The 16,502-nt window shown below is 30.7% G+C and overlaps 1 protein-coding gene across 2 annotated transcripts in view; it reads right to left on the bottom strand.

The window, feature by feature from the left end:
* Nucleotides 1-16,502, bottom strand: part of LOC140670812 (solute carrier family 7 member 14) — an 85,492-nt gene that overhangs the window by 42,599 nt on the left and 26,391 nt on the right. For both annotated transcript variants that reach the window (XM_072901601.1, XM_072901600.1), the window contains exon 2: nt 3,056-3,203. In XM_072901601.1, coding sequence (XP_072757702.1) covers nt 3,056-3,199 — 144 coding nt within the window. In that variant the 5' untranslated portion in view covers nt 3,200-3,203. The remainder of the gene's footprint in view (nt 1-3,055; nt 3,204-16,502) is intronic.

A 16,502-nucleotide genomic window follows, 5' to 3' on the forward strand; every position in this document is an offset into this window, starting at 1 on the left:
TTATTAACATTTCTGGTAGTTCTGACAAAATGAATAAACCAAAAACTTTCTTCGAGACTCAGTTTTTCTTACGTGTGTAACTCAAAAGTATTTTATCATCGCATTATTACGTGTGTATTATTTTTATATATATATTATCTTATTTTATTACACATATTATTTTACGGTATTTATTTACGAGACTTTGCAACCTTATGTCAATTCGATCAGTCGTAATTAAGAAGAAAAAGCTGTTACATCGAGCATATTTAAGTACGTATAACTACGATTGCACAGTAATATTTCTTGCAATTGTTAATGAATCAAAAAGACACGAATAAAAAAATAACAAATGAGTAGGGAACGGTATATCGAAGCGACGTTAATTGCAAAAATTGCACGGCGTCTCTAATGCCTAACGAATCGAATTATCTGCGCAGTGTAATGTTATAATTAGTCAATTTCCATTGAGACTTAATTACGCAATAATGATGGTAAATGCACTTTGAGCTATCAGCGACGTCGAATTTAGCGAAGTATCCGACATTGATCCGCCAGATGTGTCGCCGCCATGTTCAAAATAGGAAGAATACAGCGACGTAAATTAATGGAAATCTCGCGTGAATTATTATCGTTGCACCTAAACTCGTCTGTCGCACATTGACGCTGATTTATGCGTTCGCGTGAAATTACGGGAATTTTAATAGGATTTTGGAATCCTCGAGAAAAAAAAATTGCTTTTATTTTGTTTACAAAAGTTAATCTGAAAAATCATTTAATCCTTAATTATAATTTATATAAATCATATCTATTTAATTTATTTATTTATGTGTTATATTTAAATCAAAACTATGGCATTTGTTAGAAACATTTTAAAGCTTTATTTTAAACTTATTTTTCAAGTTAAATGACGCGTAAGAAAAAATCGAGTACGAAAATTTGGCAGTTTGTCTATAAAAAATTTTGATATATTATTAATTATCTTAATAAAAATAATCTTAATAAACTAAGTTCCATTACCCAGACCATGTTATATTTAAGATATAAAATTGTTGAATAATTAATTTAATCATTTATTTTGTTGGGATTATATAAGCATTAATATTGCATAAATAATAATAATAATAATGTCCGTTTTTAATTTCGCAGCAAAAATAAACGATCGGTTTATTATTTTAGCGCAAATAACATATAAATTTAAATTATGGTTTCTGCGCGTAATTTCACGTGTCTTATATGTGTGCCGGAAGCTGTGTGTAATGCGCTAAATAATAAATGAATCTGCAAGAGTTGTAGGGGACCGAAATTACGCGCGAGTAATAAATACCGGAAATCCCCACGCGCCGGAAACCCACCGTTCGAGAGATCGTCCCAAATGCATAATGTCGCTTATACCGCGTTCGATCGCGACGCTTGCAATTTCTAATACCGTGTGTGTGTGTGTGTCTGTGTGCTTTGGCGAAAGCAGCGAACGCGAATGACGAGAGCGCGACAAAGTATGTACACGCGCGTTAATATCTATTTACTTTCACGACACCTGTATAATTCGATAAACACGCGTAAATTGACAAGGAGCATTTACACAGCCAATACGAATCGATAAAATGTCTACGTGTATATGTGTGCGATAAAAAAGTATCACGACAAAATCCACATCGTAATTTGTCTTGTTCCGGTGCGAAAAAAAAAATAAACGTTCCATGGGTAAATTTTTTTTTCTACACCAATAAAATATATATATATATATATATATATTTCTCTCTGCAATATTTGTTCAAGTTATTGAAGTTTGCGATTATCTGTAAACTTTATCATACATATATAAATTATGTATTGTATATAAATTATTATTATATATATATATTATTGAATAAATTATTATATAAATTATTATTATATAAATTATATAAATTATTATATAAATTAATACGTATATGAAAAATACATTGAAATTATATATTTTATTATATATAAATTTTTTCATTGGAAATGCGTAACAAACTACACGTGTCCCTTGTGTCATTTGGTAGCCTCCATTCGGATTTCTCGCGTGCTACTTTCGCATTAGATAAAATTTACGCCTTAACCACGGTTTTGCTTGTGTATATGTATGTATATGTGTGTCGAGCCTGTGCTACTTTCCTACCGAAAGTGGATCGGCAATTGGGAAACTTTGCGAAACTGTTTATATGCGTTGCAACTACGGTGGTACCGTCTGTTAGAAACGTCCACCGACGCAAAGTAATGGCTTTGCAGCATCGGCCACCGCCATCGCAGTTAGAGATACAAAAGTTTGCCGTATTTCTCTTAGCGACGTGACTATGAAAGCCGATAGGAATGCCACGAAGCGAACCTCCTACACGAAGAGATTCGTATTTTTTTTGGTTGAGAAATTATTCGACTTCGACCAAATTTATCGACCGAGTCGCCAATTTTTTGAAAGCGTGAAAAAATAAATTTGTATTCGAATTTTATTATTCTCGACAAATTTAAATAAAAAAATGTATTTTAGCCTCGTAGGGAAAAAAAAATGTCAAACAAAATAACCTTTACGATAATTTTGTACCTTTGATCATTTATTTGAAATTATTTTTATAATTGTGATATTTTATAAAAAATAATAATAAAATATTACATTATTATATTAAATTATATTAAAATTATTATATTGTAATTACATTAAAATTATATTAAATAATAAAATAATTAAATAAAATTTCTTCTTCATTTCTGTCAAACTAACAAAAGTTTCAGAGAGATTATTTCTGCCACTCTAATACCATGTTATTCTAATTGATAATTTGAGACAACACTCACGTTAAATGTCTGCGCTTTTAATTAACCCTCCAAGCTCACATTTGTTTTAGTTGCCTTTCACGCTGCGCTTACTTTACTCATTCAAGCAGCAGCTCCAACAAGCAATTGGAGGAAACAAAATGACCGAGCTACTAGTGTGCCGTGAATAAAAATGCGAAAAATTCCCCCGGATTTATATTTCTTACAATTTAATATTTACTATGAAAATCCAACGTGCGAGATCTTCGCAAAAATTATTAAAAATTATATCATCAATTACCTGTAATTTCTGCTTCGAGTCGGTTGGATGAAGTGGCTCGGGACCGGTTTTGGACTGAGTACCCTGCAGACTTTCGATGTTCTTTGTACGTATCAGCTTGCCAAAGAGCTCGAGGCCCTTCTCCCGGTCCAGATCGAGCTTCATTTTTCTGGAAATTAAAGCGAGAAGACAGTTATTCACTCACTCATCCGAAAGAAAAAAAGGGCATATCATAATAACAGGGATCTTGTGATCCATGTTTTCCTAACATTTTATGTGTGTTTGTGTATATATAAGGCTCATTAAAAAGACGCGAATGATATAATAAAATAAGCCTCGAACATTTATCAGTCTATTGATAATATAATAGTTATTAAAATCGCGAGGTAAGGTTTTAGTTGTTCAAAAATTATTTATCAGATTATTTGCCATTAATATATAATTTTTATAACAGATTTATTGAAATTTCAATTTTAAAGGAATTTTGTTGTATTAAAATGTCAAAATATTACTGTTCCAAAGTGTAATTAATAACATTTTATTGCCAGCTCTAAAACTCTAATAAATAGCCGTCCATCGATAAAATGGGAGAAAAAATGATAAATAATAGACATTAATAACAGAATAAGTTGGTAAAATAATACAGAAATAATTAAAAAATAAATCTATGAAAATGTGTAAATAATTTCAATTTTTGTCAAAGGAAAATAAATAAGTATCTGTAAAAAAAATGTGTAAATACTCTCAATTTTTGGAAATTCGAAAAATATACGTAGCGATAAGAATAATAACGTTTTTCCCAGAGATACATAAAAAATGATGTAAACTGTGTAATACACACATAAAATGGCGACATTAGTGTAAGACTATTATTTCCCGCAAAGAGTTAATAATATCTGTCTGTACATAATCCCTTTACAAGATTAAAAATAACTTCCGCTATGAGTATGGCGAGTAGTTTAAAGGTTATCAAATAAATAAGGATAGACAAGTCAATATGCTGTTTATCAAAACTTCCAGGTTATTGCTTTCAATATTTAAGAGAATATTAAAAATAGAAAAGTCAGGTATCTCATATTAAATGTGAACAAGAACAAAATTATTTTCATGAAATGCATGTTGTATCGACGAAAATAAAATATCCACCGAAAGGATAAATTTCATTACAATAAAGAGCGAAATAACATCACGATAATATAAATGAGAACAGTTTCAAAGATTTATTTGAAAACATCTACGTGGCAGATATCGAGCGCTAGAAAAAAAAAATGGTTTGCGAATTCCATTTGTCTTCTTGTCTAGAAACGACGTAAGCGCGAAAAAAATGATCAACCCCGTCGCATAATCGAACGCAAATCGACCGTTTCCGGAGACAAACGAGCACTGGAAAAAAAATTGTGTGTGACACATGTGCGCGATGCTGTTTTTCCCACCTCGTTTGTTCCCACGATCGGAAATCGTATACACGAATTATTGATTTATTATCCGGCAAGGAGTGCTGCCCCTCGACGTCACAGCTCTTGCACGTCCTTCTACAACTGCTTTTACCCGAAGAGAAAAAAATAAAAAATTCGCGTCACGCGTGTTCTTGTTAAATTATTTAATAATTCTCGAAATCGCGAGGTAAGGCTTTAAGTCGTTCGAAAATATTAAAAATTATTTTTCAGAGATTTGTTGAAAAATAAATTCAAAAGAATTTTTTTTTTTTTTTTTTTTATTAAAATGTCACAGTATTGCTATTTCAAAGTGTAATTAATAACATTTTATTGCCAGCTCTAAGAGATTTTGTTCTTCTGCGTTAATTATATAATTATATATAACGATAATTCACATATAATTCGTATCTAATATATTAGATTTTAGAGATAATTGCAAGAAATGAAAAATTTCCAAGTAAAGAGATCGCACGAGATATTGAATCGAATTATTTCGATAAAAATATTTCCATAAATCCATAAAATTGGAAATAGAATCGGAATAGATTTTCTGCGAATAATTCCAATGGGAGATATCGCAAACATATTGAGACATTTACTCATCTCGATTACCCTCTCGAGTCCGATTAGAGTGAAAAGAATCGCAATTCGGCCGCGTCGTGTCGTTTGTAATGCAGGCTTCACAATGCACTCTTCGCGACGGATTATGCAAACAACGAGCAGCCGGGATAATCGGCCAAACGAGCGAGTGAGAAGACGAAGGATACTCGGTGTATTAAAGCGTATAAATTATTCAAGTGACACACGCGGCGAGAGGTTGAAAGGTAAAGTTCACTCGTTGCACGATAATAGATTTTCAAGGTATGCCCGGAATTTTGCTCAAGAATCACCAAAAGGAGGGAGAGACAGCAGCACGTGTGCGACACGTCATGTTGACAAGTCACGAAATCTGTATTATTTTAAACGGATGCGCGAATTTTCCCAGCAGACATGCAAGTTGCACCAACGACATTTATTCCACGTCCGAATTGAAATTTTAAAGATATGCGGCTCTGTACAAATTCCGACGAAATTCCAACTTTTTCCTCTCTTTGTAAAATAAAATATATATAATAGTGGTAGAAAATTGTAAAGAATAAAATAAAATATTACCGTAGCACATATTCGTCCACGATACTTGAAAAATCATAATTTATAAATATAATAATAATGTAATAATAAACTATAATAATATATAAATACAATAATTTAAAAATAATAATTTTTTTTCTTACTCTTGTTTTAAATAACGTATTAAAAAATAGATATTTAATAGCAAAAACGGGTGATTTGATCCGGAAGTAGCAGTAAGCAAGTAAGTTTGCCGCGAAATTGGTCGACCAGATTCCGCATAATCGCACTTTAACGTGGCAGAATGCAATTAACTCTTTGTACTCGTGATATCTCGCGTCGGGAACATCAACAGTCCCTTTACGTCACTTCTCTTATATTGAATCTTGTCATCGCCAGAAAATCAATTGTACTAATGGCTTGTTTTTGTACGAGTCGATTTTTCCATAGCAAAAGATATATGTATTTGGAAAAATTTATCTCAATTTGAAATCAAAAATTGAAATCTCTGTTTTATAATGTAAGGAATATCCATTATAAAATTAATTTGTAATAAATGTTATAATATTAATTATAAAATTAATTGCAAATTAATTTTAATATTATAGAATTAATTTATACCTAATTACAATATACTTATATTGTAATTAACTTATATTATACATTGTAATTAATTTATAATTGGTTAAATACTAAATTAATTAATTACATATTATGATTCATTATAATGTGAAAATATACCAATCTCACACGCTAATGGTTATCGTTATTCTTAGATTTCCAGAAAACGTTAGCTTCAGAAGAGACAATAACACCATAAAACATTCATGAGCAGCAAACAATAATAGATTCAAGAATTTCAACGAAATCTGCCTGTGCAGAAAAACTGCAACCTACAATAACCAGAAGAAAGAAAATAATACCATAAGTTCGTTTCGTCGATCGTAACGCGATCTTTTTCGATGATACCGCAAGTTTTTAATTAAAAACGATGCATGCCGTGCCGCTGTTTATCGCGTGGATATCGTGCCGAGACATTTACAATGAAAAAGAATAAGCATGTTCGCGTTTTTCGATCGTTACTCTACCATTAATGCTATAGCCTTTGCCTTTTTCCAGGAAGAAGTGAGCTTTACGTTGCAGAAAAGTGCATTTTTTTTTCTACGCGCTTAATTACATAAAAATGATTTTTTTTCTTGCTAAAATAGTTTCCGACACTGTATAAGAATTGTATTGTAAGAAATTGTCTAAAAGTTTAGATATACTTTTGTCGCAATTTTCAGATCTGGATCTAAAAGTAATTTCAGACTATCTGTCTTAATCATTTTTCTGAAAGTTTCAGAAGAATCCCTGAAACTTTAGATTCTTTTCTGAAAATTCGGACAACAACTGTAACAAAACTTCAGATATTTTGTCTTATTTTTTACAGTATGCATTGTAAGAAAATGTCTAAGAATTGAGATGCATTTTTGTCTTTTTGCTTTCAGATTTGAGTATATGAAAGTAATATTAGACAATCTATTTTAATCGTCAAGTAATTTTTCTGAAGAATTATGAAAATTATGAGGAATTTGAAAATTTAAACACTCTTCTGAAAATTCTGCCTAAAAATTCAAACAATGTGAAGATATCTAAAAAGAGTATCAGAATTTTCAAACATTTTTCTGAACTTTCAGAAAAGTGATTTTAATGATTCAGATAATTTATCTGAAATTTCAGACAATCAAATTGGGAAATTTATCCGACAATTCTTATAGACAAATTTTTGCAGTGACCACTAAAAATAACTGCAAAAAATTGTTGGAAGTTTCTTTTTTTACACCGTGGGAATTTTCAGAAAAATGTTTAAACTTTCAGAAATTCTTCAGAAAAATTCCAATAATTAAGACAGATCGTCTGACGTAGCTTTCAATAAAAATATGTCTGCCAAAAATGTGTCCAAATTCCTAAGCAAAAATTTTTGCAGCGAAGAGTTGTGGGTTTGTGCCATTTACTCGTAAAATGCGGTATTACGTGATAATCCTACCAAAATTCTCCTCTTCCATATCGAATGCGAGCATCATGAAAGCCACTACGAGCTTTGGATAATAATCCGAGTCAAATGCCGGAAGCCAGATCGCTTTTAGCATGATTTACGACGCGCGTGTCGACGACGGGAATCGCAATGGAATCCAAATTTGTCGAGCGAATCGACGAATCTCGCGATGAGACGATCGCTTTTGCAACGCACGCACGGATATCGTAGCGTGATATCCCGTTACAATGAACGATATACGATTATATGCCGAGAAATGTGATCAACTTGGCGAACTAGTGACTGCAAACGTCAATAACGGGCTTTTTATGAATGAGCAAACGTGGATTATTAGGAATATAATTATCGGGATTGCGGTATTAATGGCCATGCCATTAGTAAATGGATGAAATAATTATATCCGCAACGAGAATTACTCCACAGCTTGGTTCAATGTGCCTGTTAGTATTACGCCATAAGCTGAAACCCGATAATATAATTTAATATGACCAAAGGGCGAGGAAGTTTCCATCAATAATAATTTCTAAATTTTCTTTCAAATATTTGCGAATATAAAAAGCTTATTACTTAGCATTAAAACATATTAGTTTGTGATATGTGCTATGTGTGAAAAGCTATTAAGGGGATCCAAAATTACCGACAAAATGTGAATTATAGATTTTTAAAAGCTTTTTTTTTGACTACGAGGATTGATAAATTCTTCTCCACAATTAAAGTACTTATAAAAACAATACGCGGAGGCTAATAATTTCATAAAAATAATAAAACATTTTAAAAAGACAGTTACGTCACAACAATATTTATTTAATATAAAAAGTTGTATAGTATGTCCGTGGAAGAGATATAGCACTCGCGTTTGAAATAACATAACAGAATATTAGTAAACTTTTGGAAATGACGTTAGAAGCCTAGTAAAAAAGTTTGAAAAAACTCACGACAGACGTCATTTCTGAAAGTTCACAAATATTCCTTCATGCAATTCTTACAGTGGGAACCTATTTTATTTTATGTGTATAAATTGCAATTTTTATAATTGTCATGTTAGATTAAATTCTGGTCGGTAATATACAACAGCTTTTGGATCTTAAACGAATGGATCATCTGTCAAAAGTTAATACATTTTGAAATTCAAACATTAATAATTAATTTGTGAAATATTAATGTTATCTATTATCGAACTGATTTTTTAATAATTCTTTTAAAATGACTATCACGAAAATTTTATAGTGACTGTGTGGGTTACAGAAAAATTCATGAAAATAAAATATTTTAATTCTACAAAGCAAATCTTAAATTTACAAATTAATAATTTATTTTATATTTCAAAATTGCGATGTCAAATTTATGAATTTTGAAATGTATTAAATGTATTAACTTTTGACTTAGATGAGTTCCTCTTCAAACAATCAAGTTTCTACTCTCTTCGTTAAGTCTTGAAATTTAATATAAACAAGATTTGCAAGAAATGACGGTATTACAAAAGCCTCCAAGTTGTTTTAGCGCTAGCAAAATCATTCTTAATCAAGTATATTAATTTTATTTAATACCGACATATTTCTTCTATTGATCGCACACATTGAAAAAAAAAGAAATTAATTACAAATAAAATGTCTGAATTTTCAAACAAAAAAATTTAAAAAAAAATTTTTTTCTTTTTCTAAAAAATGACTCAATGACTTTCAACTATAACGGAAGAATTATGATATCACGCTCAATATATTTCATCTTTTTCAAAAGAGAGGAAATCTCTTTCTCGTGTGTGCTAAACAGCCTTTTGCACTCTGTGCGACGTAACATCAATTTCGAAATTTCCAAGGAAATTACGAACCTCCGGGAAAGAAAAAGAGACTTGTAAAGTCTTACGGAATTTATTTAAAATGTGTTTAATCTAAAGTTTTGGTCCGCCCACGAGAAAAATCGATATTCAACTGTTACAGTGTACAAATATCACGATAATGTATTATCGAATTTTTTACTTTTTACTGATAAAGTAAGTGAGAAACTTTTATTAGATTAGTTGAATTTTTTCAAGCGACGATTAAAAATAACATTTAATTATTTTAATATAAAATAATAAATTTATTAAATTTCAATCACATGGTTTAATATTTTTTTGTTACACTTTATAAAAATATATTTTATGACATTATCTCTCTCTCTCTCTCTCTCTCTTCCAATACATCTGTCTTATATATGTATAAAACCGTCTTTCTCTTTCTCTCTCTCTTACATGCGGGAAGTTTGAAATAAAATTATCCCTTATAACCAGAACGTCGATTGTACTTCGTAAAAGAAGGATATTTTGTAGAACGATAGAGGGAGTTCAACTCCTGCTACCCTGACCGGCTGGCGATTTTGTGGTTATCGATCCCGTCCTCGCGGTATGTTCCTCTTCCCCGATGCCATGAAAACAACCGTAATGCTAGCACTAACACACCCACGTATAGCCCTATACATGCAAAATACATCTCTGTATATATTACATGTACGAAAGAAAATTTTCGTCTCCTTCGAGGACTCGTGTCGACCTTGAGCATGTAATTTCTAATTTATTATGATAGGGGAGCTCTCTGGTCAAATTTTCTTTCTGTCATAAATTACCAAAGAACCCTTATTTATGTTCCACTCGGATTGGCATACTTTGCGAGATTGCAGGCAATCGCCTGCAACGTCAAAAGTCAGTCGCACCGATAACTCGCGAACTTTTTCGCGATTACTAAACTTTTCCTCTTTACGCGTCTCTCGAGGATTCAGATATTCAATAAAGAAACTCATCCACTTGCCGTTACTTATATTTGCACCGTCATTTTGCAATGGAAAGAAAACTGTGTGGCTATAAATAATTTTTTCCTCTCTCTCTCTCTCTCTCTCTAAAGGCAAAAGGAGAAAGAGAGAGAGAGAGAGAGTGTGTTAGATTATTTTAAAATACGGCTACAGCTAAAAATAGGAATACTTCTTTTGTAAACAGATTGCACGATCTAATAAAATAAATATAATAAAATAAATAATTTTAGTCTCTCTTACTCTTATTTTTAAATTATTTACAATGCCGAAAGAAAAAATGTAATATTCATATGCACTTTTGGGTCTCTCGGATATTGAATTTTACATGCTGACATTTCCTCTTTTGACGTTAGTACAATCTTCTCCAATTCTTCAGATATCAATAAGTAACATGTCGGGATGACTTTAACGTTGAAATGTCAGGCTGTGGAAAAAGTTGTTTGGAATCGAGCATAGTATGTGCATGCTAAAATAACCGCGTTTTAAAAGCTGATATTTTTCCCCAACACAATCGGACAGCTGAACCAATGATCGAGCTCGATCACTCGAGCCGCATTTCGATGAATTAAATTACGACCACGTTGCAGTATGCTTGTTTACGAAAGCGCTGTGATTTCATCGTAATAAACACACAATGCTAAAGTGCATAAGTAAGCATATAAATCCACTCGAAGCAGAGTTATACGTGTCTATGTGTGTGTATGCAGTGTGACACAATTAGGTTGCCAGATTGATACTATTATAGTAATATTATTAACGTTATTTATCAAAGATAAACAAGACTAGTTGAAGAGAATGTTTGTTTATATTAGATATGCAAGTTTCAACCAATTTGGTTGATGCATCCAAATGTTACAATTGTTTTGGTGAAATTGGTCTTTTTGGTGAAGTTAGATTAGCCCTTTCGTCGCGTGTTGAAGGTTATAAAATACAAAGAGCGACGCAATTAAATTTTAAAATGAAAGCAAACAACTACTGAAACGTTTGAAATGTTGATCGAGAACAATTGTGTGCTTGAAATAAAAGATTCAAAGAAAAATTGTTAAAAGGACAATGAACGCCGTCCTTCAGTTTCTCGAACAGAAAAATCGGAAGTCATTCAAAAGCGTTTCGCCAAAGATCGAACTTTGAGTGTTAGAAAGATATTAGAAGAGATGATAGAGAGACAGTACGTAATTTTATTTGAAAAAGGAAAAAGTGTACGCCCGTTCTATTCCCTTGAATTTTTAGCGAGGGATCCCATCCATCCTATATTTCGCCTGATTTAACATCGACTTTTTTATTCCTTTAAGGATATTTAATACCTATTTTTAAAAATATAGAAATTTAATAAAATTTGTACAGATTGTTCTGATACATGTTCAGAGACTTATAAAAAAACCTGGAGTTGATTCACTGAAGCAATCAAAAGTTATAAGGATTTTAATTTGCAATTAATTTACCCGTCGATATTATTATAAATATAATTATTTTGTGGAGCTAATTATAAGTAAAAGTATTAATATAACTATAAATATAATTATTTACATAAATAAATATAAATATAATTATTTCTGTCCTTTTTAGCCCTTAAATTGATACGATTACAGATTTTCTATCTTATAAAAAACCTGTGATCGTGTTGATTTAAAAGCTAAAATAGATAGAAATAATAATAGAAATTTATTCAAAATTTGCAAAAGTATAGTTTAAATATAGAGGAAATATTTGATCACATAATTTAGGTCAAGTACTGACTAGTTCGAAAGATATTGAATATAATTTTCTCAATTTCGTCCTGTTATCCGAGATGATATATTATTTATTGTGAAAACGTGGTAACATAGCATTCAGCTGAGCCTTTTTGACATTTTAATATCTTTTAAAATATGAAGAAGCCTCTATATACAAACGTGTAAGCGAGAAGCGATTAGGCATCATATGTCAATTTGACCAATTTATGAAAAATTATCATGTTGCTACATTTCTTTCTTCTCGGAGAAATGACAAATTATTAAAATTATCAAAGAAATAGTTAAAAATCTTCTTTATTTCGTCATTATTCACTATTATAATTTTTATTCTGACATTTTAAATTACTCTGTACGAGTAAATTCTTTTATTTTTATAATTCAAATTTTGTGCTGTAATGTTAAAATCGAGGTCCCGTCAATGATAAAAGTTTCTCATTATAATTTAAGAAACACGAAATTTTTCCGAAAAAAAGTAACAGAAATTCGAAAATACATTTCTACACTCTAGCTATAAATAAATAATAAGATTTTATGCAATCTTTATAATATATTAAGAATTAAGATATATGAGAAAAGTATATATTCGTCAATTTCGACTATTTTTTGCTCCGATTGTAGGTGCTAAACATCCTTAAATTAAAAATTGCGATAAAAGAGAAGAGATTCGAGGATGTTTCATCGATCCAAAAGACTAAAAAATTGTAGGAAAAAATTTCGGTAAAAAATTTTCTCAGGCATTCGATTCGTTGCATGGGCGATGTAAAAAATGCAGAACTAAGACCATATTGAATTATGAAATATTAATAAATATTTTTACCTTTTTATATGTTTTTTATGGCCTCAGTCCTGAAATTTCATTGTCACATTGTATGCGTGTATGCAATTGTGATTGTATCAATGTAAATTATATATAATATTCAGCTGCATTGCTAAGATTACGTATAAAAAAATCCACATTTTATGTGCTACAATGCATACATAATCTTTTAATAAGATTTAAGTCTCTAATATATATATGTACACAAGAGTACTCTTTTTCGCAATTTATGATTGCAATTAATTATGGTGTAACTTTTTTCTAACATAATTAAAATAATCTCAAAAATATAGTTACATTTAAATATTAATCCATAATTTGCATGCACGCGAGATAGATAAAAGATATAAATAATTGAAGAAAGTCATAAAGAGAAGGATTCTCGTTATCTCTTTTTAAAATAATATTGAAATTTTTTCACAGAGAAAAAGTACGCGTTTGGCTAAAATAAAATTATCCAGATAATAACGTTTAACGATTTAGACGGTTTGTTTTTTGTTTGGCCAGCCACGCCCACGATTATTATTGTCGCTATTAATAATATAATTAATGTTTAATTGAATCAGCAAGATTTTACAAGAGCACGCTATTTTAACGAAATCTGTCGCTGAGTTAACGATATATCCTGATCACTCGTGCAAAAAGCAAAATAAAATCTCAAAGCGATATTAACGACTGTAAAGCCTGTTTATCAAAAAGGATAAACGGGAGTTTAATCGCGCTCCGATCGATACGCAGATACGAAGCCGAGTGAATCCAACGAATAATTTTCACGCTGCTAAAATTTCTCGTTAAATAACGAACAAATCCAAAGTTTATAGCAAGCTTTAAATTAAACTCTAAGATTAAACACCATATCATTAAATTATATACATATATATCCTGTCTTTTTGCCATACAAATTAGTTATTGCTAATATATTTGTATTTCATTAATATATTTATATATTCCAGTCTCTTACTTGTCTTTTAATAATCATAACGTATCAATTAATATTGGTTAAAAATTGATGAAGATAGAATATTAAAATAAACAAATTGCGGCCAATAATAAAATCGAGTTCTGTCAAATTTTAAATTTCTTATCCCTAAAATTAAAATAAAATTAAAAGATTAATTTTTAATTCAAAAAAAAAAAAAAAATAATATTTCCATTTTTGTTAAAAAAATATTTTCAATTTTTTTCACTCGACTATTGATATATTTTTTTATTTACACTTTATCGAAAATATTTACGTGATTGAAAACATTGTCATGTTTTGCGACGGCATATGAACGAGAGGTTCAATGCGAGTAACGCAAGCCGATTGTGTAATGTTACACGTTTTGCCAGAATTTATTAATCTAACGATTTGCTTGATCTTCACGTGCGTTTGAAAATCAACGCGCGAATATCCCACACGATGTATCGATGTAATTTGTCAGTGTCGATGTGTGCGCGCATCTCACTCCGTCATCCTAATAGTTCGATATAGCTCACCCGTGCAATTTCGGGACGAAATGACGATCTGCTTCGAATTCTCGAGCTTGAGAGAATATCGAAAGACACGGCGTTTCCCGACTTCGCGTTTTACGTTCGACCCCGATATTCTCGCGCTTCGTCTATTTAGGCCAGCGAAAAGTCGATCTTTTTTAAAATTGATACTATACCAATATGAACCCCATAAATGTCAATCTAATCTCAACCTCTAAATTTCCCAATTTAGACTTTAATAATATCGAGGAGAGAGAGAGAGAGAGAGAGAGAGAAAAGAAAGAGATGACAAATTTTTATTTCTATAATTATATATTCTTTTTGCAAATATATCTTGTCTTTTATAAAATTATCTATCTAATTATGTATTTTTATTTTTGTACAATTATATATATATATTTTTTTAAATTATATATCTCGTTTTTTATAGAATTATCTGTTAATATAATTATATATATTTTTTGTACAATTATATTGTATATTTATTTATTTATTTATTTATTTTTCTTACAAATATATCTCGTCTTTTATAGAATTATCGATTGATATACTTATATAATATATTTTTTCCATACACATGTTTAATCGGAATAATCGTGGTATATATGATTAAAATCGATTCAATCTGTACGTGAAATTTTCTAATTTTCCTGAAAATGAATGCATAATTAAACAATTGCATTTATCCGCTTAGCGATCGTAAATTTCATACATCCGATGTTGAGAGTACGTGTTATATTACATTACACGCACGTAATATAATTCCTCTGTTTCTCCCTCTGCTATTTATGCATACAAATAACGCTTGATACGCGGTCGCGCACTTTAGATGGATGAGCACTTTAGACACCTTTATACAATATCTAGCCAAGTAACTTTGCGGCGTCAGCCAGTTCGCTCGAATAAATTTACCAAACTGGCGAAGTTTTAAAGCCGACGGTGTGGGAATATATATATGTATGTGTGTGTGTGTGTGTGTGTGTGTGTGATCGTTCTTTGAATTACACGCTTGATAAGGAGATCAAGCTACAGATTCATCGTACATTATTAACTTTTCATCGCGCAAAAGTTTGAGAAGAATATATGCACTACGTCAGCGCGTTAAAATAAGTTCTATTTAGCTATAGAAGTCCAATGACAGCTGCAAGTTCCTTTAACTTTAACTCTGTGTGTGTCATTTCATAACTTCGACTACTGAAAACTTTTCCTTTCTTCGACAATGTCTCGTTACTTCTTATACTTGTTTCTAAAATAATCGTTATAATTATTCAACCGGTTTGGATCATATACGTTGGCTGCAACAACTTTGCCACCATTGCCTTTCCTCTCGGAGAGATCTTGATCTTACAATTGATCTCGAAATATTCTTTCCCCATGACTTGCGCGAATCAAAGTTTTGATTGCTTCGCAAGTTTCAAGATGGAAATCTCATGGCATTTGGATTCAATTATCGCGAATGCAAACCGCGTGTTCGTCTCGTTGTAATTCATGCTCTGATGTGCTACGCAACTACTCGCAAATACTCGTTCCACTGTAAAATTGCTCGTAACAAGAGCATAAATCGTATAAAAGAGATTTTATCGCTACCATTGTTGCGCATAAATCACGTCATGAGGAACGCAGAATTTCACATCTTTATATATTGTAATATCTAAACGTAAAAACGGTCCTGCAGCGTCATTTGATAAATGACTACATGTAACGCAAGAATGTAACGCGTCAACAAGATATATACCGAATGTAATGTCCGATATTAATCCTGAACAAAATTATAATCAAACTAAATTAAAATAAATTAGAATTATATTTTAATAAAAAATTTAGATAATTAAAAAATAAAACAGTCGTACTTTTTTCTTACTTTGCTTTCACGTTAAGAAAAATTATTTTAATTTAATTATTTTGTAATATCGTAACTTTTTTTTTTTTTTTTTAAACCATTAAAAATAATTTATAAAATTTATTTGCCATTTCTTCAAATATTTTTAATAAACAATTTACGCATTACAATAAATAAAAATTAATTAATTCAATATATGTTTAATGCAAAATTTATTTGATTTTTCGAAGATACCAAATT

This window comes from Anoplolepis gracilipes, chromosome 11 (genome assembly GCF_047496725.1).
Source record: "Anoplolepis gracilipes chromosome 11, ASM4749672v1, whole genome shotgun sequence".
In the NCBI taxonomy this organism is placed as follows: domain Eukaryota; kingdom Metazoa; phylum Arthropoda; class Insecta; order Hymenoptera; family Formicidae; genus Anoplolepis; species Anoplolepis gracilipes.